At 45.1% G+C, this 23,682-nt stretch overlaps 1 protein-coding gene across 8 annotated transcripts in view; it reads left to right on the plus strand.

Annotated features, from left to right (window-relative positions):
• med15 (mediator complex subunit 15) overlaps positions 1–23,682 on the plus strand; it is a 146,322-nt gene that overhangs the window by 83,870 nt on the left and 38,770 nt on the right. For all 8 annotated transcript variants that reach the window (XM_078226766.1, XM_078226768.1, XM_078226770.1 and 5 more), the window contains one exon: positions 14,932–15,059. In XM_078226766.1, the coding sequence (XP_078082892.1) occupies positions 14,932–15,059 (128 nt within the window). The remainder of the gene's footprint in view (positions 1–14,931; positions 15,060–23,682) is intronic.

Here is a 23,682-nt window from a genome sequence, read left to right on the forward strand (position 1 = left end):
TAGCACAGTTCTGTTTCGTCTTTCTTTGTATTTTTTTATATATTACTGGTTTCCAGCCTTGAACAGAAGTAAAAGTTATACTTGTTTAAAATAATCTGTTGCCAAAATTAACATTTTTATTATTGTTCATGTCTCTTTGATCATAGTGTGAATATCACAGTCTGCAGTACAGCAATTATTGCTCTTAATATTTTGCATTGTTTATTAGTATCAATGTAAAAGTATGCTCCATTACTTTTACTCCATTAGTCTAATGATGTTTCACTGGATTTGCCCCATAATTTAACAATGTCCCCAAGTAGTATGTGTAGTACTGGATGGATGTGTTCTTGGGATGCCCTCAGAGTGAATGTACTTCTTCGTTGAAATCTTGTACTTGAGCCTCCTTTAACGCTTGTACAGTTTGCATTTATACAGCACCATCTACAAGGCACAAGCCAGGATTGTGACAGAATATTCTCCCTCTACTTGCCTGGATGAGTGCAGCTTCAACAGCACTGAAGAATCTTGACACTATCCAGGACAAGGCCGCCTACTTGATTGGCACTCCATTTGCCACCTTCAACATATACTCCCTCCACCACCGATGCATAGTGGCAGCAGTGTGTAACATCTACAAGATGCATTGCACCAACTCACCAAGTTTTTCTTCAACAGCACCTTCCAAACCTGTGACTTCTAACACTTAGCAGGACAAAGGCAGCAGACGCATAGGAACACCGCCATCTGCAAGCTCCCCTCCAAGCCACACACCATCCCACTGTCTCTGGGCCAAAACCATAGAAGTTCTTTCCTAACAGTGCTGTATGTGTAGTGATCCATTTTGGCAGGTCCAATGGGATGAAGCAGCAGTATAATATGAAGGGTACCATTCTTAGCAGTGTAGAGGATCAGAAGGACCTTGGGGTCCGGGTCCATAGGACTCTTAAATCGGCCTCGCAGGTGGAGGATGCGGTCAAGAAGGCGTACGGCGTACTAGCCTTCATTAATCGAGGGATTGAGTTTAGGAGTCGGGAGATAATGCTGCAGCTTTATAGGACCCTGGTTAGACCCCACTTGGAGTACTGCGCGCAGTTCTGGTCACCTCATTACAGGAAAGATGTTGAAGCCATTGAAAGGGTGCAGAGGAGATTTACAAGGATGTTGCCTGGATTGGGGGGCATGCCTTATGAGGATAGGTTGAGGGAGCTTGGTCTCTTCTCCCTGGAGAGACGAAGGATGAGAGGTGACCTGATAGAGGTTTACAAGATGTTGAGAGGTCTGGATAGGGTAGACTCTCAGAGGCTATTTCCAAGGGCTGAAATGGTTGCTACGAGAGGACACAGGTTTAAGGTGCTGGGGGGTAGGTACAGAGGAGATGTCAGGGGTAAGTTTTTCACTCAGAGGGTGGTGGGTGAGTGGAATCGGCTGACGTCGGTGGTGGTGGAGGCAAACTCGTTGGGGTCTTTTAAGAGACTTCTGGATGAGTACATGGGATTTAATGGGATTGAGGGCTATAGATAGGCCTAGAGGTAGGGATGTGATCAGCGCAACTTGTGGGCCGAAGGGCCTGTTTGTGCTGTGGCTTTCTATGTTCTATATACCAGATGGACTTCAACGGTTCAAGAAGGCTCCACCACCTTAAGGGAATTAGCGATAAATGCTGGCCAAACCAGTGATGCCCACGTTCCATGAATGAATTAACAAAATTTGAATATAGAAAAATGTTCCAAGGCTTCTAAATAATGTTTTTAAAGGAGGAGGTAGAGGTTGCAATAATGGTTTTGAAAGCATTGGGCCTAGAGGTTTGAAGACACTGACCCCAGTGGTGAGGTGAAGGCAGTGAAGAGAAGCAAATATGGGAATGAGAACTTTAATGTTTGAGGGATTGAAAGACAGGGATCCAGGATCAGTAAAGGCAGGGGTGATTGGTGAGGAGTACAAGCAGCAGAGTTTTGGATGAACTGAGGGTTAAAGATAGGAAGTCTGTCAAGCGAATAGTAGTCTGGAGATGCCCAAGGACAGGAATGAGGATTTCAACAGCAGGTGGAGACTACAGCAAACATGGGGGTTATGGACAGGGGAAGGTTTAACTAAGCCAATCCTGATTTCCCAATCCCTCTGGTTTGATATGATCCAATTTTTTATTTTTAACCGCACAGCACACTCGAGATAGGATAAACTAAGAGGGTTAGTTTAATTTGTTCACACTCAAAATGTGTGAAGAGGGTTCGCAATGTTTCTCCCCCCGCCCCCTTTTTTTGCATTCGTTTAATAAAAGAGAGATATCAAGAAAAGAAAGAGCTACAGGGCAAAATAAGAATAATTGTTTAATGCGAGTCCAGAATGAAATGTCCTAAGGTGTATTCCTTTACAGAGATCACCAGGCTGAAATCCACTTTTCCAGTGATGAGATGGGCAAGCAGAGGCGAATTAGTCTTGTAGGCGCTGGTACAGAAGTTCCAGTAGAAACGGTGGAGATGGGGGCCAGGTTTTAAAGCATTAAAACTTGGACAGAGCTCTGGTTCCGAACTACTGCTTGGTAGATGGAAGATGGCAGTCTGATTGGCAGTACAGCCTCTCAGAGTAATTGGTTGTCCTAGCTGGGGGAAGGGAGATCATGTGACATGACACCCACTTCTCCACTGGATTTGACTAAGGATGTATATTCCTTTGTCTCGATTCTTGAGAGTGTTAAGGTTTCAACCATTACTGTCAAAAGAGGTTTCAGGGTCCTTTGTCCTCGCAGACTGGCAGTCTCCATTAGCCATGCCCGACTTAAGCAATGTAAATGGCTTTTATATAATTCCCTTGGAAGCTGGTCTTCTGCAGCTCACCCAGTCCCTTAGAGTTTCCTCAGAGAAAGCAGTTTCTTGGAATGCCAGAAAGTTTATTTTGTTGGAGTCATAGTCAACCATGGCTTCAGTCAGTTTAACATCTTTGACCATGATGATGTGTGTGTGTGTGTATGTATATTTATTTAAGAATAGTTGGTCCTGACATTGGGTGATATTACAAGTCTAAAGTGGATAGTATTGCTAATGTGGAAAATCAGCTTGGTAGAATGCAGACAACGCAAACAGGCGTGTTCAGCCTGAGATAGTGGCCAGAAAGGTGATGGAATATTGGGCAGGGTGTGAAGTGTCTGGTGTTTGATAGGGTGACTGCACACCTTGCACATTCAGCTGATCAGAGAGAGCTAACATAGATTTGTAAAGGATAAGATGCTGACGGATCTGATTGAATTTTTTGAAGAAGTTGATGAAGTTGGACAGGAAACTTCGCTGGATATTTATATGGATTTCCAGAAGGCATTTGATAACAAATAATTTAGGGACAAGTAGGAAAAGTATTATCCTGTTCCAGCACAATCGCTGCTGGATCGACATAAGAACATTAGATGCAGGAGCAGGAATAGACCATGCAGCCCTTTGAGCCTGCTCTGTCAATCAATGTACCATCGTGAATGATCTTCTGCCTCAGCGCCATTTTCTCAAAATTATATGAGATGACCTGGGAGTGGCATTCATGGGTTGAACCAGCACGTACTCCAGGCCAAGGAGATTAGTATATAAAAGCAGAATGCTATAGATGCTGAAATTCTGAAACAAAAACATAAAGGGCTGGAAATACTCAGCAGGTCGGGCAGCATCTGTAGAGAGAGGAAAAGAGTTAAGGTAAATAGACCTTTGATCAGAACTGGTTAGTGTGGAATTAGTAGGGATTAGTAGTCGAAGAGATCACAGAATGATGGTAAGATTAATACACAAAGTTATCTACATGGTTCTTTCACTCCTACTGAAGGATTGTGGCATTAGTGAGTTGGAGGTCCTCTAAACAATAGTGTGAATGCATCAACACTTGATAAACTGTTTAAGATGCCAAAACATTTTACAAAATCACCAAATCCCAATTAAGATCTGCACAACTAGGGTTAAATATCTAATACGTGTGTAATTGAACTGTCAGTGATGATGGTGGGTAGATTAGGAATTCTAAGTGATATAAATTACTTTGGAATTATGTGCTTTGGATTGGTGTGCATTTAGCCATCTTCTTTTGTGCTGTTCTTTGCAGCTACAGCACACGTGGTGAAATTAGTAGTCATTCAAGTCCTAATGTGTAATCCATTCATGCAACCATAAGTACAGGTGTATTCGCCAAGGGACCTCAGCACTCACTGCAGTGATTTAATAATCCCAACCCAGCTTCAATTCTGTGGACCAGCTATTATTAGTGTAGTAAACTGTATCTGACCTCATTCTTATTAGCGATTCAGATTGTCTTGCCAATATCATGCAGAGATGTTCATAAGAGCCTGTGCTTGCAACAGGTTCTAACCCAGCTATACATTTTAACTGTTCAAAGGATAGGACCATCCTAATTAAACACTACAGCATCGATGTCCGATGAATGTAGTCAATATAGGTCTTAAACTAATATTATTTATACAAAATACTTTTTCCTTCTTGAATCCAAGATTGGACTCTTGAATCTGATGATAGAGTGGACTGATCTTTTTTCAAAATATGATGTACCGGAATCAGTCCAAACACTTAGGATTCCAGGTGATGTGGAGAGAACTGTCCACATTGTTTATCAAGAAAGCAAAGTGAAAAGCCAGAGCTTGGTGATTTGGTGACATCAAAGTGTTAGAACCTTAGAAACCATAGAAAATTACAGCTCAGAAACAGGCCTTTTGGCCCTTCTTGTCTGTGCCGAACCATTTTTTGCCTAGTCCCACTGACCTGCACTTGGACCATATCCCTCCACACCCCTCTCATCCATGAGCCCGTCCAAGTTTTTCTTAAATGTTAAAAGTGACCCCGCATTTACCACTTTATCCGGCAGCTCATTCCACACTCCCACCACACTCTGCGTGAAGAAGCCCCCCCTAATATTCCCTTTAAACTTTTCTCCTTTCACCCTTAACCCATGCCCTCTGGTTTTTTTCTCCCTTAGCCTCAGCGGAAAAAGCCTGCTTGCATTCACTCTATCTATATCCATCAAAATCTTATACACCTCTATCAAATCTCCCCTCAATCTTCTACGCTCCAGGGAATAAAGTCCCAACCTATTCAATCTCTCTCTGTAACTCAGCTTCTCAAGTCCCGGCAACATCCTTGTGAACCTTCTCTGCACTCTTTCAACCTTATTTACATCCTTCCTGTAACTAGGTGACCAAAACTGTACACGATACTCCACATTCGGCCTCACCAATGCCTTATATAACCTTACCATAACACTCCAACTTTTATACTCGATACTCCGATTTATGAAGGCCAATGTACCAAAGGCACTCTTTACGACCCTATCCACCTGTGACGTCACTTTTAGGGAATTCTGTACCTGTATTCCCAGATCCCTCTGTTCAACTGCACTCTTCAGAGTCCTACCATTTACCCTGTACATTCTACTTTGGTTTGTCCTTCCAAAGTGCAATATCTCACACTTGTCTGCGTTAAATTCCATTTGCCATTTTTCAACCCATTTTTCTAGTTGGTCCAAATCCCTCTGCAAGCTTTGAAAACCTTCCTCACTGTCCACTACACCTCCAATCTTTGTATCATGAGCAAACTTGCTGATCCAATTGACCACATTATCATCCAGATCATTGATATAGATGACAAACAACAATGGACCCAACACCGATCCCTGCGGCACACCACTAGTTACAGGCCTCCACTCAGAGAAGCAATCCTCCACAACCACTCTCTGGCTTCTTCCATTGAGCCAGTGTCTACTCCAATTTACTACCTCCCCATGTATACCTAGCGACTGAACCTTCCTAACTAACCTCCCATGAAGGACCTTGTCAAAGGCCTTGCAGAAATCCAGGTAGACAACATCCACCGCCTTCCCTTCATCCACTTTCCTGGTAACCTCCTCAAAAATCTCTAATAGATTGGTCAAACATGATCTACCACGCACAAAGCCATGTTGACTCTCCCTAATAAGTCCTTGTCTATCCAAATATTTGTAGATCCTATCCCTTATCACACCTTCCAATAACTTGCCCACCACCGACGTCAAACTTACTGGCCTATAATTTCCTGGATTTCTTTTGGAACCTTTTTTAAACAACGGAACAACATGAGCCACCCTCCAATCATCCAGCGCCTCCCCCGTGAATACTGACATTTTAAATATGTCTGCCAGGGCCCCTGCAAGTTCGACACTAGCTTCCCTCAAGGTCCGTGGGAATACCCTGTCCGGTCCTGGGGATTTATCCACTCTGATTTGCCTCAAGACAGCGAGCACCTCCCCTTTAATCTGTAAAGGTTCCATGACCTCCCTACCTGTTTGCCCTATTTCCGTAGACTCCATGCCCGTTTCAGTAAATACGGATGCAAAAACACCATTTAGTATCTCCCCCATCTCTTTTGGTTCCATACACAGTCTACCACTCTGGTCTTCAAGAGGACCAATTTTATCCCTCACTATCCTTTTGCTCCTAACATACCTATAGAAGCTCTTTGGATTTTCCTTCACTCTGTCTGCCAAAGCAACCTCATGTCTTCTTTTAGCCCTCCTGAATTCCCTCTTAAGTAGCTTCTTGCACTTTTTATACTCCTCGAGCATCTGATCTGTTCCTTGATGCCTATACATTTTATACAACTCTCTCTTCCTCTTAATCAGTGTTACAATCTCCCTCGAGAACCAAGGTTCCTTATTCCTATTTACTTTGCCTTTAATCCTGACAGGAACATACAACTCTGCACTCTCAAAATTTCTCCTTTGAAGGCCTCCCACTTTCCATTTACATCCTTACCAGAGAACAGCCTGTGCCAATCCACACTTCCCAGATCCCTTCTCATTTCATCAAATTTGGCCTTTTTCCAGTTCAGAACTTCAACCCGAGGACCAGATCTATCCTTATCCATGATCAGGTTGAAACTAATGGTCACCGGATCCAAAGTGTTCCCTCACACTCACATCCATCACCTGCCCTAACTCATTTCCCAATAGGAGGTCCAATATCGCATCCTCTCTAGTTGGCACCTCTATATACTGATGTAGAAAATTCTCCTGAACACATTTTACAAACTCTGCCCCACCTAAACCTTTAACAGTATGCGAGTCCCAATCTATATGTGGAAAATTAAAATCCCCTACTATCACAACTTTGTGTTTCTTGCAGTTGTCAGCTATCTCTCTGCTGATTTGCTCCTCCAATTCTCGCTGACTATTGGGTGGTCTATAATACAACCCCATTAATGTGGTCATACCTTTCCTGTTTCTCAGCTCCACCCATAGGGCCTCTGTAGACAAGCTCCCTAATCTATTCTGCCCGAGTACCGCTGTAACATTTTCCCTGACCAACAATGCCACCCCCCCACCTTTTATCCCTCTGCCTCTATCCCGACTGAAACATTGGAACCCTGGAACATTGAGCTGCCAGTCCTGCCCCTCCTGGAGCCAAGTTTCACTAATGGCTATAATGTCATATTTCCATGTGTCTATCCACGCCTTCAGCTCATCTGCCTTCCCCACAATACTCCTAGCATTGAAATAGACACACCTCAAAAGATTATTTCCACCACACTCTACCCTTCCATTTGTGAGTTTGCTTGAACTAACCTGTCTTTTTACCCCTGCTCCACTATCTGCTCTGGCACTCTGGTTCATATCCCCCTGCAAATCTAGTTTAAATGCTCCCCAATAACACTAGCAAATCTCCCTGCAAGTATATTGGTCCCCTTGTAGTTTAGGTGTAACCCGTCTCTGTTGTACAGGTCCCACCTGCCCCAGAAGAGGTCCCAATGATCCAAGAATTGGAAACCCTGCCCCCTGCACCAGTTCCTCAGCCACGTGTTCATCCGCCCAAGCATCCTACTCCTGCCCTCACTGGCATGTGGCTCAGGTAGCAATCCTGAGATTACTACCCTCGGGGTCCTGCTTTTTAACTTCCTTCCAAGCTCTTTGTACTCACTGTTTAGGAGCTCCTCACTCTTCCTTCCCACGTCATTGGTACTGATGTGTACCACGACATCTGGCTGATCACCGTCCCACTTTAGAACGCTGTGCACACGATCAGAGACATCGCTGACCTTGGCACCTGGAAGGCAACAAACCATGCGGGAGTCTCTATCCCGACCACAGAACCTCCTGTCCATACCTCTGACCATTGAGTCCCCTATCACTACTGCTCTCCTCTTCTTCATCCCACCCTTTTGCACTGTAGAACCAGACTCAGTATCAGAGTTCCGGCTGTCGCAGCTTGTCCCAGGTAAAGCATCTCCCACAACAGTATCCAATTCAGTATACCTGTTGTGGAGGGGTATGGCCACGGGGGAACCCTGCTCTGCCTGTCCTTTCACACTGCCATTTCCTCTCCTTACAGTAACCCAATTTCCTGTGCTCTGCTGCTTAGGTGTAACTACCTCCCTAAAGCTGCTGTCTATATACTTCTCATTCTCCCGAATTAGATGGAGGTCATCAAGCTCCTTCTCCAGTTCCCTAACACGCTTTGCTAGCAGCTGCAGCTGGATGCATCTTTTGCAGGTGCTGTCGTCAGGGATACTGGAGATCTCCCTGATCTCCCACATCCTGCAAGAAGAGCATTCCAACATCTTGCCTGGCCTTTTTTTTAACTCTGGGGAAATACAGGAATAAACTTTCTGAAAAAGAAAAAGAAAAAAAAAACCTACTCTCGCCTCTGCCTGTTCTCGCCCAAAGCCCGTTTTGAGCCAAAGCCCTTCAGCTCTCACTCTGCCCCCTGCTCACTCTGCGGCCCACTAACGACGCTGCCCGCTCAAACGTGCGGCCCACTTTTAAACCCTCCAAAACCTTCCCAGGCTGCTGCTGGGTCTACTTCCTGTTTTGAAAAAAAACCTCCGATTTTTTTCACAAATTTAACTGAAAAATAAATAAATATAATGCACAAACAAGCTCCCTTACCCTCAGCCTGCTCCTGTGGAACAATGTTGTTTTAATAGTCTGAAGACAATCGAGACTTTAGTTAAGTAAGCAGTTTGGTGTCATAGCAAAGAACGAGATGGAATAGGATACCTCAAAGAATCTTGCTTTCAACATGAAGAGCATGTAAAACGAAATTGGGAGCAGCAAGAGCTTCTGAGGAGCACTATCGTGGTATTGACATGGTGTAATAGGAGTGATTAAAAACGATCCCCAGAAAGTGGGAGTACTGTTCAGGTTTTTTGGCAGAGAGTTAGAATTTATTTTTAAATTCATTCAATGTGGGTATCACTGGTTGACCTTCTCTAATTGCCCTTGAACTGAGTGGCCAGTTCTTAGGGCATTTAAGAGTCAACCACATTGCTTTGTGGGGTCATATGTAGGCCAGGTAAGGATAACAGATTTCCTTCCTGAAGGACATTAGTGACCCAGGTGGGTTTTTGCAATTGACAATGGGTTTATGGTCATCATTAGACTTTTAATTCTAGCGTTTATTGGATTCAAATTTCACCATCTGGGATTTGAACCCAAGTCCTCAGAGCATTACCCTGGGACTCTGGATTACTCGTCCAGTGACAATGCTGTTAGGCCACAACCTCCCGTAAATGGCTGGGAGGGGAAGGTTTAAGAAGAGCCTTTTGGAAACCAATTTAATAGTTGACATGTGGGAGTTCTATTTAAGGTCGGAGGAGTTGGTAAAGGGAACAATGTTAGTAGATTAAGAGGAATAAGGGTGAAACTACCTAAATTTGATCATTGTTGGTTAGAAATGGGAGGGAGGGGTGTGCATTCTGTCTTTGAGAAATATTGTGTAACAAGTGTTCTTGGGTCAGCCAACTGGTTATACAACTCTCTTCCCCAGTTTAATTTCCAATTGCAGATTATTGCCCATTTTGCACTCTTGTCCAAGGTCCAATAATACATAAAAACATTGTCATTACATGTTAAAGGGTGAGGAAGTGACAAAGGTGTATTGTTCAGACATTGCACTGTGAAGGGGTTGGAGAGGGTGAGCACAGAGAAAATGTGATCCGTAAAATTGATTGTACAGTGGGTTGGGTAGGCTGTGGAATGGAGAGGCATTGTTATTAAAAAGGATAGGTGAAGTTAAAATCTACTGGGCTGTACAAATTTGGAGCTGTCCAAGAATAGAGAAGTTCCCCACACAAAATTTCCAGAAGGAATTAACAGGTATCAAATTCAACAGTCGAGAGATAGAGGTCACGCTGTATTGGTCGTCATAGCCCAGAATTTACAAGGCAAAGGATACCTCATGAGTTAAAAGGAGCCACTGTGATGTTAGAGAATACCAAGATCAGGGCCATTGCCAAGGAAAGGAAGAGCACGTATAGAACTGGGATAGCATGAACAAAGTTCCAAGGAAAGGGGAAAGTGGGAGTAACTAAGTTTGGAATACAAAGAAACTAGGAACAATACAGCACAGGAACAGGCCCTTTGGCACACCAAGCCTGCGCTGACATATGATGCCTTTCTAAACCAAAGACCTTTTGCCTCTATGGGGTCCATTTCCTTCTATTCCCTGCTTATTTATGTATTTGTCAAGATATCTCTTAAACTTTGCTATTTTATATCTTAACATCCCTGTGCCAGATGCAACACATTGGGAGGGAATGCATCTTATCTGCACCTTAGCTGATCTCAAAGTGCATGATTCCTTGGAACAGAATCATTTTCAATTTCCTACAAGTAATATTTGTCACTGAATTGCTTTGGATAATACTGCAAATGTGTCACCTAATTACAGATAAAAGCTCCATTTGGCATCTGCTTCAATCACAAAAGAACCTGTTCAAAAGGCATATTGCAAAGAAGAATGCTTTGCTACTGTAGAAATCATTTTGCTACATTATGTATAATAGAGATTATTTGTCATCGATATGACTTAAAGTTCGATTTTACAGTGGTAGTTTTGTCTGATTGCACGTGACTTGGGTTTCTTTTTGTATTCAGGTTTATAAAATTCATTATAGAATGTACACATTGCTGGCAAGACTAGTATTTATTGCCCAACCCTCATGCTCTTCAGAAGGTGGTGGAAAGCTGCCTTCTTGGACCATTCCTTGTGTGGCTTGGAGAGGAACTTGCAGGAGATAGTGTTGCTATGCACTTGTTCTCCAAAGTGACAGGGGTCATGGGTTTGGAAGGTGCTGTCAAAGGAGCCTTGATGAGTTGCTGTGCATAACTTATAGACAGCACATAGTCCTGTCACTGTGTGCCATTGGTAAAGGGAGTGAATGTTTAAGGTGGTGGGTAGACAGCTGATCAAGTGGGCTGGATTATACTGGATGGTGTCGGGCCTTTCGAGCGCTGTTTGAGCTGCATTCGTCCAGACAAGTGGAGAGTATTTTATCATATTTCTCCCTGTGCCTTGTAGGTAGTGCACAGACTGAGGGGTCAGGAGTTGAGTTACACTCCACAGAATTCCCAGCCTCTGATTTGCTCTCGTAGGCATATTATTTATATGGATGTCCAGTTAGTTTCTGATTAATGGTAACTACTAGGATGTTGATAGTGAAGGATTCAATGAAGGTAATGCCATTCAATGTCTAGGGAAGATGGTTAGATTCTCTCTTGTTTGAGATTGTCATTGACTGGTACTTGTACAGTGCGAATGTTACTTGCCACTTGATCAGGCCAAGTCTGAATGTTATCCAGGTGTTATGGACACTGGCTACTTCAGTATCAGAGGAACTGCAAATGGTGCTGAACATTTTACAATCATCAGCAAACATCCCCACTTCACCCCCGTATGATTATGGAAGGTGATTGATGAAGCACCTGAAGATAGTTGGGCCTAGGTTACTAACCTGAGGAATGCCTTAGCGATGTCCTGGTGTTGAGATGATTGACCTCCAACAACAACAATCATCTTCCAGCATACTATATATGATTCCAACTAATGGAAACTTTTACCCCTTGTTCCCGTTGACTTCAGTTTTACTAGAGCTCCTGGATGCCTCACTCAGTCAAATGTTGCCTTGATGTGATGTCAAGTGCAGTCACTCCCATCTCATCTCTGGAATTCAGCTCTCTTGCCCATGTTTGGATCAATGCTGTAATGCAGTCAGGAGCTGAGTGACCCTGGCAGGACCCACACTGAGCATTGATGAGCAGGTTATTTCTGTGTAAGTGCTTCCTGAAATTGGGGTTGGCATTCAAAACTTGCATCCAGTAATGCACTAGGAATTAACTGATTTCCAGCTGTAATAATGTGTTTCACTGTCTATTCTTGTCACCTTTAATCCATTTAACCCAGTTTTAACTTGTCTCTTATCTTAGTATTTCCTTGTCCAATGGCATGCTCTAGGTACGTTTTTCGAGTCACAAAATATTCTCATCAGTAACGCTTTACAATCTTTTATCAAATCCAGCACCAATTTGTGATAGCTTCACCGATTAAAGATTGATAATCCTGTTCTCCTGGGACCTCTCTGCCTCCACCCTGTGAGATTTTGTGTAGCTTTAAATTTGTAAGCCCTATCTATGGAAAGGCATCTCATTGCTGTGGCCCCACCTCAATCCTTTCTTCATAGCATCTAACCCATCCTGAATGTTACCCACTCTCCTCAGACACTACTTCAGGCCACAGAAACAACAGACAAAGAGTGAGGCCATGAGATGGTGTCCTATCCATTGTGATATAATGCTTTCCGTCAGTCCTTTATATAAAGGTAATGTCGTCATAGTCCCAGATGGCCATAGGCTGCTGTCCTCTTTGAGGGGGAGAGCTGACTGGGGTGATTTAACCTGAGGATCACCATACCTCAGGCAAAGGGCAAGGCCGAGAGGGTGGGGCCTTCATGAATAATCTTAGTTGGTATGGGAATTGAATTCATGCTGTTGGCGTTGCTCTGTATCACATAACAACTGTCCTGCCACTTCTTGGCCTCTGTCTGCACCACAACAGAACTTGTTTTGTTTTTCCTGCCACTTTCTTTGCTTGTTCTCAGTGACGTTGAACAGATGCCTATTTTTATCTCTTTCTTCAGCTCTCTGTCTTTCATTGTCTTTGTCTTTCTTTTTTCCCTCTTTTCCATTATTCCTTCCTTCCTCCAAAGGAAACTTGTAAGAGAATGTACAAGGCAGCTAAATATTAAGCAGGACAGATCAACAATACTGAAAGACAGTGTAGAGAAGGGAAAGTCTGGAACGTCTTAAAACTACATTGTCCTATAAATTCAAATTTTAGTGAATCTGAAACCCTTTAGTACTCCACATGGATGAATTATTCAAAGCAAAATGGATGAAAGCTTGGAAGACATTGTTTCATTTGGTTTTTCATATAAACATCAACTGTAATTGGATCAGCTGTCACGTGTTAGTGTTTTTTTGGGGGTTTAGCCTGCCTCCAGAGCTGATGCACTGCGTTGCTGCTTTTAGCATGAGGTGAAGTTAAGTTCTGAATAGAACTCTTACCTGATGAAAACCTAGGAAGTGCATTGTGGCTCTCAAATCCAAACTTCTCTCACCTCCTATAGTATGTCCCGGACACACACACACATACAGCAGCACTGAAAGGCGAAGAACAAATGTTCTATTTCTCCAGGGTTTTAAAAACCTGCTCATGAGAATCTCTCTCAAAGTGATTGATTTAGTTTTCATTCATGCTCGGGCTGACATTGATTTCAGAGGTGATGGGCCATCCTTGGTTGTCTCAGAGGCATAGCATGGAACTGGAATCATTCTGGGGCTGACCTGGTGTGGGTGGCAAGCTCCCTTTTCTGAAGAGCATGATTACAGACTATGTGGTTTGACAGCAATCGGACAGCTATTATGGCCTTCATTCTCTGGTGTTCATTGTAAAACACTACTCTATCCTCCCCTGATGGTTGCAGACACTCAGGAACAGAAAGGGTCGGTGTTTAAAAGCGAAAGCTCATTGATGTGAGGCCCATGTGGTGATTTGTTATTAAGCAATTAGTGATGAATTGAGACTCTCTCACTGAGATCACCCTGATGAATTCCTCACCATTCTAACTGTTTAGACACTCGTGAGGCCTTAGATTGAAGATAACCTCTTTATAGGTGCTACCAGGTAAAGGTTAGGCCCTATTCAAGTAGAGACTGACAGGTGTTTGCCACTGTTCCTTCTTTCTTGCTATTTTCTGGCAGTTGGGGATGTTCAGATTTAGTCCTGTGTAATATGCTAATTGTAAAGTTGATCTGTGGATCAATCCTTGTCTTTATGAACACAACATATTTTATAGGGTTTATAGGGGTTTTGCTTTCTGGCAGCTTAAGTCTCAGTCTCACAAGGCTCTCCTTTGGAATCAGCCTCCTCCTATGTGAAGAAGAGGTTCTTGACACTGTATTCCATTATCCCATTAGGATTTTGCTTGAGAGGAGGCCTGGGGCCTTGTAGCTAGAATGTGTCTGATATTTCATGGGAACAGGAGTAATTCACTCATTAACATGGAAACACATCTAACTGAAAGGGAGACTGTCCTGATTCCACCCTGCTTAGCACAATCCACTCCTTGGCATGTGAAAGGTGCCAGAATCAGAAAGGGATTATGACGCAGAAGACCATTCGGTCCATTGAGTCTCTCCCTACCATATTTTCCGAGGTAGGACAGGAGTTGCTGTCAAGCACACAACAGGGCAATTAACTTGGTCTCTTATTATTTGTAATTATTCAGTGTTCACCATGTCAGCCTGACTGAGAATACCTATTACCGGACAGTTTTACACAGTGGGTTTAGAATCCGACTGCCTCAATCCACCTCTTTAAACTCTCTTGCTCGACCACTCCTCATCCATTGTGGGGGATTATCCTGAATGCTGCTGCAGGTGGTCCAGCTCATTTTAACTAGTTGTCGGAAAGTTTAAGATGTAAAATGCTACAGAGACGTTCATTGTGTTGGTTCATTGTTATGAAACACAGATTGACCATTCTTTCTTATTTCACTTTAAATTCTTAACCAAGTATAAAATCTGCTGACGGGTGAGATAGTCTAGGGTGCATCCACTGACTGTCAAAAACCAAACCACAATCTGATTGATCTATTACAGTTCTGGTCCAGCTCCATCGCCAAGTGCCTTCCTGCCAAGTCCATCAGCACAGACAACACAGAGCCCGGCTGCAGCACGGACACCCCAGAATTTCAGTGTCCCTTCTCCAGGCCCCCTCAACACTCCAGGTATGGTGTTTGCATGTCTCTAGTCAAGTAGTGAAGAGACAAGTAATAGTACCTGGTAATGTTCTAACTGTCTTGAGCCCTCTACCCATTAACAATGGGAAGATTGATACCTCTTGGACTGGGTTTGATGTTGAATGACAGGGCTCAGGTGTTAGCGGCACACACCTCCAAGCTTTGCCTTCTGTTGCATTTTTCCCACTGCCTTGAAACAGTGGAGAAGATGGGCATCAACCATGTGTCACTTTTGATGCTTTTGTGCCATTGAAACATTGAGTAGCGGAGGTCGACACAGCCCACCATTGGCCGCGTTGATGCCAGGCCACTCTGAACGGATGGCCCTGCTCTTTCCTCAGCAGTCAGCACAGCATCAGAACAGGCCAACATGTATTTTGTGTCACAGCAGCAAGACCACGACGGGGGATTCCTCTCCTTCCCTTGTCAGTCCAAGGGTGCTGTTCCCAGTTCACTAATGTCCAGGCTGACATCAACAAACTTAGCACCCAGGATTAATCCTGGCACTTTATGTATGTTCTATGTTGCACAGAGTGATGTATTTTATCCATAGGGGTCACTGGCGGAGCCTATTGGCCTGATTGTGAACAAAACCTTTCTTCTGAAGGTTACCAGGAGCTGTGACCACTACACCCCCTCCCCACCTCTCCCCCAGCCCCCTCTCCAGCTACCCCCCCTCCCTCCAGTTTCCCCAAACCCCTCCCCTTATATGAGTTTCTTTGGAATATTTCCACAAGCTGGTGTGACTCATTCAATTGAAAATTTCGCTGCTGAGATTGATGGCTATTTATTGGGTGAGGAAGTGAAGAGATATACAATCAAGGCAGAAGTAAATAAAATAAAACTGGAAATACTGAGCCAGCTTGGCACCGTCTTTTTGGAGCAAAACATAGCTGGAGAAACATAGCTACGGTTTCAGATCTGTGAACTTTCATCAGAAAAATGAAAGCTGCCAGAGATGAGACAGAGATCAAGCATGATCGAATTGAATGGGGAAACAGGGGTGATGGGCTGAATAGCCTCCCTGCTCCAATGTTCCGAAAACAGGGAAGGATGAAACAAAAGGACGTGCATTTGAATGACCGTGGGGAGTCCTGAAGTGTTTCACAGCTAGCCAATGACCCTTTTGTAGAGCAACCACTGTTGCATTGCAGGGAAACACAGAAGGTAGTTGATGCACAGCAAGCTCCCGCTAAACAGCTGATCTGTTTCTTGTAGTGCTTATGAATGGCAAAATGTTGGCCAGGATTAGAAGCCATTCTGAAAGTGTTGTGAGATCAAACCTTGCTTAGCCCACCTACCTGTTCTCCTCAGAATCTGGTTTTGTCTTGGGGCTGCAGTGGCTGGATCTTTAACTTGTTTCTACTCTCGCTGCCTCATGTGGACCCTTTTGTAAATTGTTGTATTAAATTTATCCTAAGTGACAACTAGCAGTGTGCTCTATGTACTCAGTGAGAATTACCAACCCTGATATGACTTTCTCACTGATGTATCCACTATCATTATCTAGTGAAGCTAATAGATTGCATTTCCAGATTAGACAGACATTCAGCAGAGAACTCATTGCTCTGTGATGTAAAAATGTCAATAACTAGCAGAGGCTTATGAAGTTATTTTATCCACAGCTGCATTGCACACTAATATTGTGCAACATTGATGAAGCCCCAAATTCTGCTTATTCTGCTGTGCCCCCTTGGGTCCAGTTTTAAAACCTTGAATGTAGAGTTCATCTTCAGAGTTGTATTAATGATGGAAGTAACTAACATGAGTCAGCCTTGTGGTTCGAGACTGAACTGTAAAGGAATCCCCACAGGCTGAGAACTAATCACCGCAAGGTTGCTGCAGTGAGGGGCGGAATGACTGCTCTCAAGCTGAGAGAACCTAACCCAGGAACTTGATGAACTGAAGCATCACCACAGCCCTGAGCACTCACCAGCAAGCCCTCTGAGTCGTGAATGGTGATCATTAACTGGATAAGCTAGTAGAAACATTAATTTGAGGTACATTGGCCTGTCTGTGAAATGGACCTGATTCGAAAGCTAGGTATTGGCTACAACACTTTTCCTCAGATTAGGAGGGTGAAAGGGAAAATTGAGCTGAATTAAATATAGGGCTATTATTATCTGTGCAGCTGAGGTTCAACACATCCTTGACACAAGTAACGTGTGTGTCCATGACCTGTTCCCCAGTGAGAGTCAGCACCTTGAGGAACTGTATCCCAGTGAGAGTCAGCACCTTGAGGAACTGTATCCCAGTGAGTGTCAGCACCTTCAGGAGCTGTATCCCAGTGAGAGTCAGCACCTTGAGGAACTGTATCCCAGTGAGTGTCAGCACCTTCAGGAGCTGTATCCCAGTGAGAGTCAGCACCTTGAGGAACTGTATCCCAGTGAGAGTCAGCACCTTGAGGAACTGTATCCCAGTGAGTGTCAGCACCTTCAGGAGCTGTATCCCAGTGAGAGTCAGCACCTTGAGGAACTGTATCCCAGTGAGTGTCAGCACCTTCAGGAAAAATATCCCACTGAGAGCCAGCACCTTCAGGAGCTGTGTCTCGGTGAGAGTCAGCACCTTCAGGAATTGTATCCTAGTGAGAGTCAGCATCTTCAGGAACAGTATCCCAGTGAGAGTCAGGACCTTCAGGAACGGTATCCCAGTGAGAGTCAGCACCTTCAGGAACTGTCCCCCAGTGAGAGTCAGCACCTTGAGGAACTATATCCAAGTGAGAGTCAGCACCTTCAGGAACTGTATCCCAGTGAGAGTCAGGACCTTCAGGAACGGTATCCCAGTGAGAGTCAGCACCTTCAGGAACTATCCCAGTGAGAGTCAGCACCTTCAGGAACTGTATCCCAGTGAGAGTCAGCACCTTCAGGAACTGTATCCCAGTGAGAGTCAGCACCTTCAGGAACTGTATCCCAGTGAGAGTCAGCACCTTCAGGAACTGTATCCCAGTGAGAGTCAGCACCTTCAGGAACTGTATCCAGTAAGAGTCAGCACATTCAGGAACTGTATCCCTGTGAGTGTTAGCACCTTCTGGAATGATATCCCAGTGAGAGTCAGCACCTTCAGGAGCTGTATCCCAGTGAGAGTCAGCACCTTCAGGAACTGTATCCCAGTGAGAGTCAGCACCTTCAGGAACCGTTCCCCAGTGAGATTCCACATCTTGAGGAACTGTATCCCAGTGAGAGTCAGCATCTTCAGGAACTGTATCCCAGTCGGAGTCAGCACCTTCAGGAACTATATCCCAGAGAGAGTCAGCACCTTAAGGAACTGTGTCCCAGAGAGAGTCAGCACCTTTTGCAACTGTAACCCAGTTAGTGTCAGCACATTGAGTAACCTTCCCCTAATGCGAGTCAGCACCTTCAGGAACTGTCCCTCAGTGAGAGTCAGCACCTTCAGGAACTGTATCCCAGTGAGAGTCAGGACCTTCAGGAACGGTATCCCAGTGAGAGTCAGCACCTTCAGGAACTGTCCCCCAGTGAGAGTCAGCAGCACCTTCAGGAACTGTCCCCCAGTGAGAGTTAGCACCTTCAGGAACTGTCCCCCAGTGAGAGTCAGCACCTTGAGGAACTATATCCAAGTGAGAGTCAGCACATTCAGGAACTGTATCCCAGTGAGAGTCAGCACCTTCAGGAACTGTATCCCAGTGAGAGTCAGCACCTTCAGGAACTGTATTCCAGTAAGAGTCAGCACATTCAAGAACTGTATCCCTGTGAGTGTTAGCACCTTCTGGAATGATATCCCAGTGAGAGTCAGCACCTTCAGGAACTGTATCCCAGTAAGAGTCAGCAGATTCAGGAACTGTATCCCAGTGAGAGTCAGCACCTTCAGGAACTGTATCCCAGTAAGAGTCAGCAGATTCAGGAACTGTATCCCAGTGACTGTCAACACCTTCAGGAACTGTATCCCAGTGAGAGTCAGCACCTTCAGGAACAGCACCCCAGTGAGAGTCAGCACCTTCAGGAACTGTATCCCAGTGAGAGTCAGCACCTTCAGGAACCGTTCCCCAGTGAGATTCCACATCTTGAGGAACTGTATCCCAGTGAGAGTCAGCATCTTCAGGAACTGTATCCCAGTCGGAGTCAGCACCTTCAGGAACTATATCCCAGTGAGAGTCAGCACCTTAAGGAACTGTGTCCCAGAGAGAGTCAGCACCTTTTGCAACTGTAACCCAGTTAGTGTCAGCACATTGAGTAACCTTCCCCTAATGTGAGTCAGCGCCTTCAGGAACTGTCCCTCAGTGAGAGCCAGCACCTTCAGGAGCTATGTCCCAGTGAGAGTCAGCAGCTTCAGGAACTGTATCCCAGTGAGAGTCAGCACCTTCAGGAACTGTATCCCAGTGAGAGTCAGCGCCTTTAGGAACTGTATCCCAGTGAGAGTCAGCACCTTCAGAAACTGTATCCCAGTGAGAGTCAGCACCTTCAGGAACTGTATCCCAGTGAGTGTCAGCACCTTGAGGATCTATATCCCAGTGAGAGTCAGCACCTTCAGGAACTGTATCACAGTAAGAATCAGCACTTGAGGAACTATATCCCAGTGAGAGTCAGCACCTTCAGGAATTGTATCCCAGTGAGTGTTAGCACCTTCAGGAACTGTATCCCAGTGAGAGTCAGCACCTTCAGGAGCTGTATCCCAGTGAGAGTCAGTACCTTCAGGAACTGCATCCCAGTGAGAGTCAGCACATTCAGGAACTGTATCCCAGTGTGAATCAGCACCCTTCAGGAACTGTATCACAGTGAGAGTCAGTACCTCAGGAACTGTATCCCAGTGTGAATCAGCACCTTCAGGAACTGTATCCCAGTGAGAGTCAGCACCTTGAGGAACAGTGAGAGTCAGCGCCTTCAGGAACTGTCCCTCAGTGAGTGTCAGCACCTTCAGGAACTGTCCCTCAGTGAGTGTCAGCACCTTCAGGAACTGGTCCCTAGTGTGAGGCAGCACCTTCAGGAACTGTCCCCCATTGAGAGTCAGCACATTCAGGAACTGTATCCCAGTGAGAGTCAGCACGTTCAGTAACTGTAACGCAGTTAGTGTCAGCACATTTAGTAACCTTCCCCGAGTGCGACTCAGCAGCTTCAGGAACTGTCCTCCTGCGAGAGTCAGCACCTTCAGGAACTGTATCCCAGTCAGAGTCAGCACCTTCAGGATCTGTATCTCAGGAAGAGTCAGCACATTCTGGAGATGTATCCCAGTGAGAGTCAGCACCTTCAGGAACTGTATCCTAGTGAGAGTCAGCACCTTCAGGATCAGCATCCCAGTGAGAGTCAGCACCTTCAGGAACTGTATCCCAGTGAGAGTCAGCATCTTCAGGAACGGAATCCCAGTGAGAGTCAGCACCTTCAGGAACTGTCCTCCAGCGAGAGTCAGCAACTTCAGGAACTGTATCCCAGTGAGAGTCAGCACCTTCAGGAACTGTATGCCAGTAAGAGTCTGCACCTTCAGGAATTGTATCCCAGTGAGAGTCAGCACCTTCAGGAACTGTATACCGGAGAGAGTCAGCACCTTCAGGAGCTATATCCCAGTGTGAGTCAGTACATTCAGGATCTGACCCCCAGTGAGTGTCAGCACCTTCCGGAACTATATCCAAGTGAGAGTCAGCACCTTCAGGATCTGTATCCCAGTGAGAGTCAGCACCTTCAGGATCTGTATCCCAGTGAGAGTCAATACCTTCAGGAACTGTCTCCCAGTAGGAGTCAGCACCTTCAGGAACTTTCTCCCAGTGAGAGTCAGCACCTTAAGGAACTGTATCCCAGAGAGAGTCAGGACCTTCAGGATCTGTCCCCAGTGAGTGAACCATAGAACCATAGAAAATTACAGCTCAGGAACAGGCCTTTTGGCTCTTCTTGTCTGTGCCGAACCATTTTTTGCCCAGTCCCACTGACCTGCACTTGGACCATATCCCTCCACACCCCTCTCATCCATGAACCCGTCCAAGTTTTTCTTAAATGTTAGAAGTGACGCCGCATTTACACTTTGTCCGGCAGCTCATTCCACACTCCCACCACTCTCTGCGTGAAGAAGCCCCCCCTAATATTCCCTTTAAACTTTTCTCCTTTCACCCTTAACCCATGCCCTCTGGTTTTTTTCCTCCCCTAGCCTCAGTGGAAAAAGCCTGCTTGCATTCACTCTATCTATACCCATCAAAATCTTATACACCTCTATCAAATCTCCCCTCATTCTTCTGCGCTCCAGGGAATAAAGTCCCAACCTATTCAATCTCTCTCTGTAACTCAGCTTCTCAAGTCCCGGCAACATCCTTGTGAACCTTCTCTGCACACTTTCAACCTTATTTACATTCTTCCTGTAACTAGGTGACCAAAACTGTACACAATACTCTAAATCCGGCCTCACCAATGTCTTATATAACCTTACCATAACACTCCAACTTCTATACTCGATACTCCAATTTATAAAGGCAAATGTACCAAAGGCACTCTTTACGACCCTATCCACCTGTGACGTCACTTTTAGGGAATTCTGTACCTGTATTCCCAGATCCCTCTGTTCAACTGCACTCTTCAGAGTCCTACCATTTACCCTGTACGTTCTACTTTGGTTTGTCCTTCCAAAGTGCAATATCTCACATTTGTCTCCGTTAAATTCCATTTGCCATTTTTCAGCCCATTTTTCTAGTTGGTCCAAATCCCTCTGCAAGCCTTGAAAACCTTCCTCACTGTCCACTATACCTCCAATCTTTGAATCATCAGCAAATTTGCTGATCCAATTTACCACATTATCATTCAGATATTTGATATAGATGACAAACAACAATGGACCCAACACCGATCCCTGCGGCACACCACTAGTCACAGGCCTCCACTCAGGGAAGCAATCCTCCACAACCACTCTCTGGCTTCTTCCATTGATGTGGAGATGCCGGCGTTGGACTGGGGTAAATACAGTAAGAAGTCTCACAACACGTTAAAGTCCAACAGGTTTATTTGGTAGCAAATACCATAAGCTTTCGGAGCACTGCTCCTTCGTCAGATGGAGTGGAAATCTGTTCTCCAACAGTACACAGAAATCAAGTTACAGAATACTAATTAGAATGCGAATCTCTACAGCCAGCCAGGTCTTAAAGGTACAGACAATGTGGGTGGAGGGAGCATTCAACACAGGTTAAAGAGATGTGCATTGTCTCCAGACAGAACAGCCCGTGAGATTCTGCAAGACCTGGGGGAAAGCTGTGGGGGTTACTGATAATGTGACATAAATCCAACATCCCGGTTTAGGCCGTCCTCATGTGTGCGGAACTTGGCTATCAGTTTCTGCTCAGCGACTCTGCGCTGTCGTGTGTCGTGAAGGCCGCCTTGGAGAACGCTTACCTGAAGATCCAAGGCTGAATGCCCGTGACTGCTGAAGTGCTCCCCCACAGGAAGAGAACAGTCTTGCCTGGTGATTGTCGCGCGGTGTTCATTCATCCATTGTCGTAGCGTCTGCATGGTTTCCCCAATGTACCATGCCTCGGGACATCCTTTCCTGCAGCGTATCAGGTAGACAACGTTGGCCGAGTTGCAAGAGTAGGTACCGTGTACCTGGTAGATGGTGTTCTCACGTGAGATGATGGCATCCGTGTCGATGATCCGGCACATCTTGCAGAGGTTGCTGTGGCAGGGTTGTTGTGGCAGAGTCGTTGAGCAGAAACTGTAACCAAGTTCCGCACACATGAGGACGGCCTAAACCGGGATGTTGGATTTATGTCACATTATCAGTAACCCCCACAGCTTTCCCTCTGGTCTTGCAGAATCTCACTAGCTGTTCTGTCTGGAGACAATACACATCTCTTTAACCTGTGTTTAATGCTCCCTCCCCACCTACATTGTCTGTACCTTTAAGACCTGGCTGTAGAGATTCGCATTCTAATTAGTATTCTGTAACTTGATTTCTGTGTCTGTGCACTGTTTGAGAGCACATTTCCACTCCATCTGACGAAGGAGCAGTGCTCCGAAAGCTTATGGTATTTGCTACCAAATAAACCTGTTGGACTTTAACCTGGTGTTGTGAGACTTCTTACTGTGTTCTTCCATTGAGCCAGTGTCTAATCAAATTTACTACCTCCCCATGTATACCCAACGACTGAACCTTCCTAACTAACCTCCCATGAGGGACCTTGTCAAAGGCCTTGCTGAAATCCAGGTAGACAACATCCACCGCCTTCCCTTCATCCACTTTCCTGGTAACCTCCTCGAAAAACTCGATAGATTGGTCAAACATGACCTACCACGCACAAAGCCATGTTGACTCTCCCTAATAAGTCCCTGTCTATCCAAATATTTGTAGATCCTATCCCTTATCACACCTTCCAATAACTTGCCCACCACCGACGTCAAACTTACTGGCCTATAATTTCCCGGATTTCTTTTGGAACCTTTCTTAAACAACAGAACAACATGAGCCACCCTCCAATCATCCGGCACCTCCCCCGTGAATACTGACATTTTAAATATGTCTGCCAGGGCCCCTGCAAGTTCGACACTAGCTTCCCTCAAGGTCCGTGGGAATACCCTGTCCGGTCCTGGGGATTTATCCACTCTGATTTGCTTCAAGACAGCAAGCACCTCCTCCTTTAACCTGTAAAGGTTCTATGACCTCCCTACCTGTTTGCCCTATTTCCGTAGAC

The sequence above is a fragment of the Mustelus asterias genome, chromosome 13 (genome assembly GCF_964213995.1).
Source record: "Mustelus asterias chromosome 13, sMusAst1.hap1.1, whole genome shotgun sequence".
In the NCBI taxonomy this organism is placed as follows: Eukaryota; Metazoa; Chordata; class Chondrichthyes; order Carcharhiniformes; family Triakidae; genus Mustelus; species Mustelus asterias.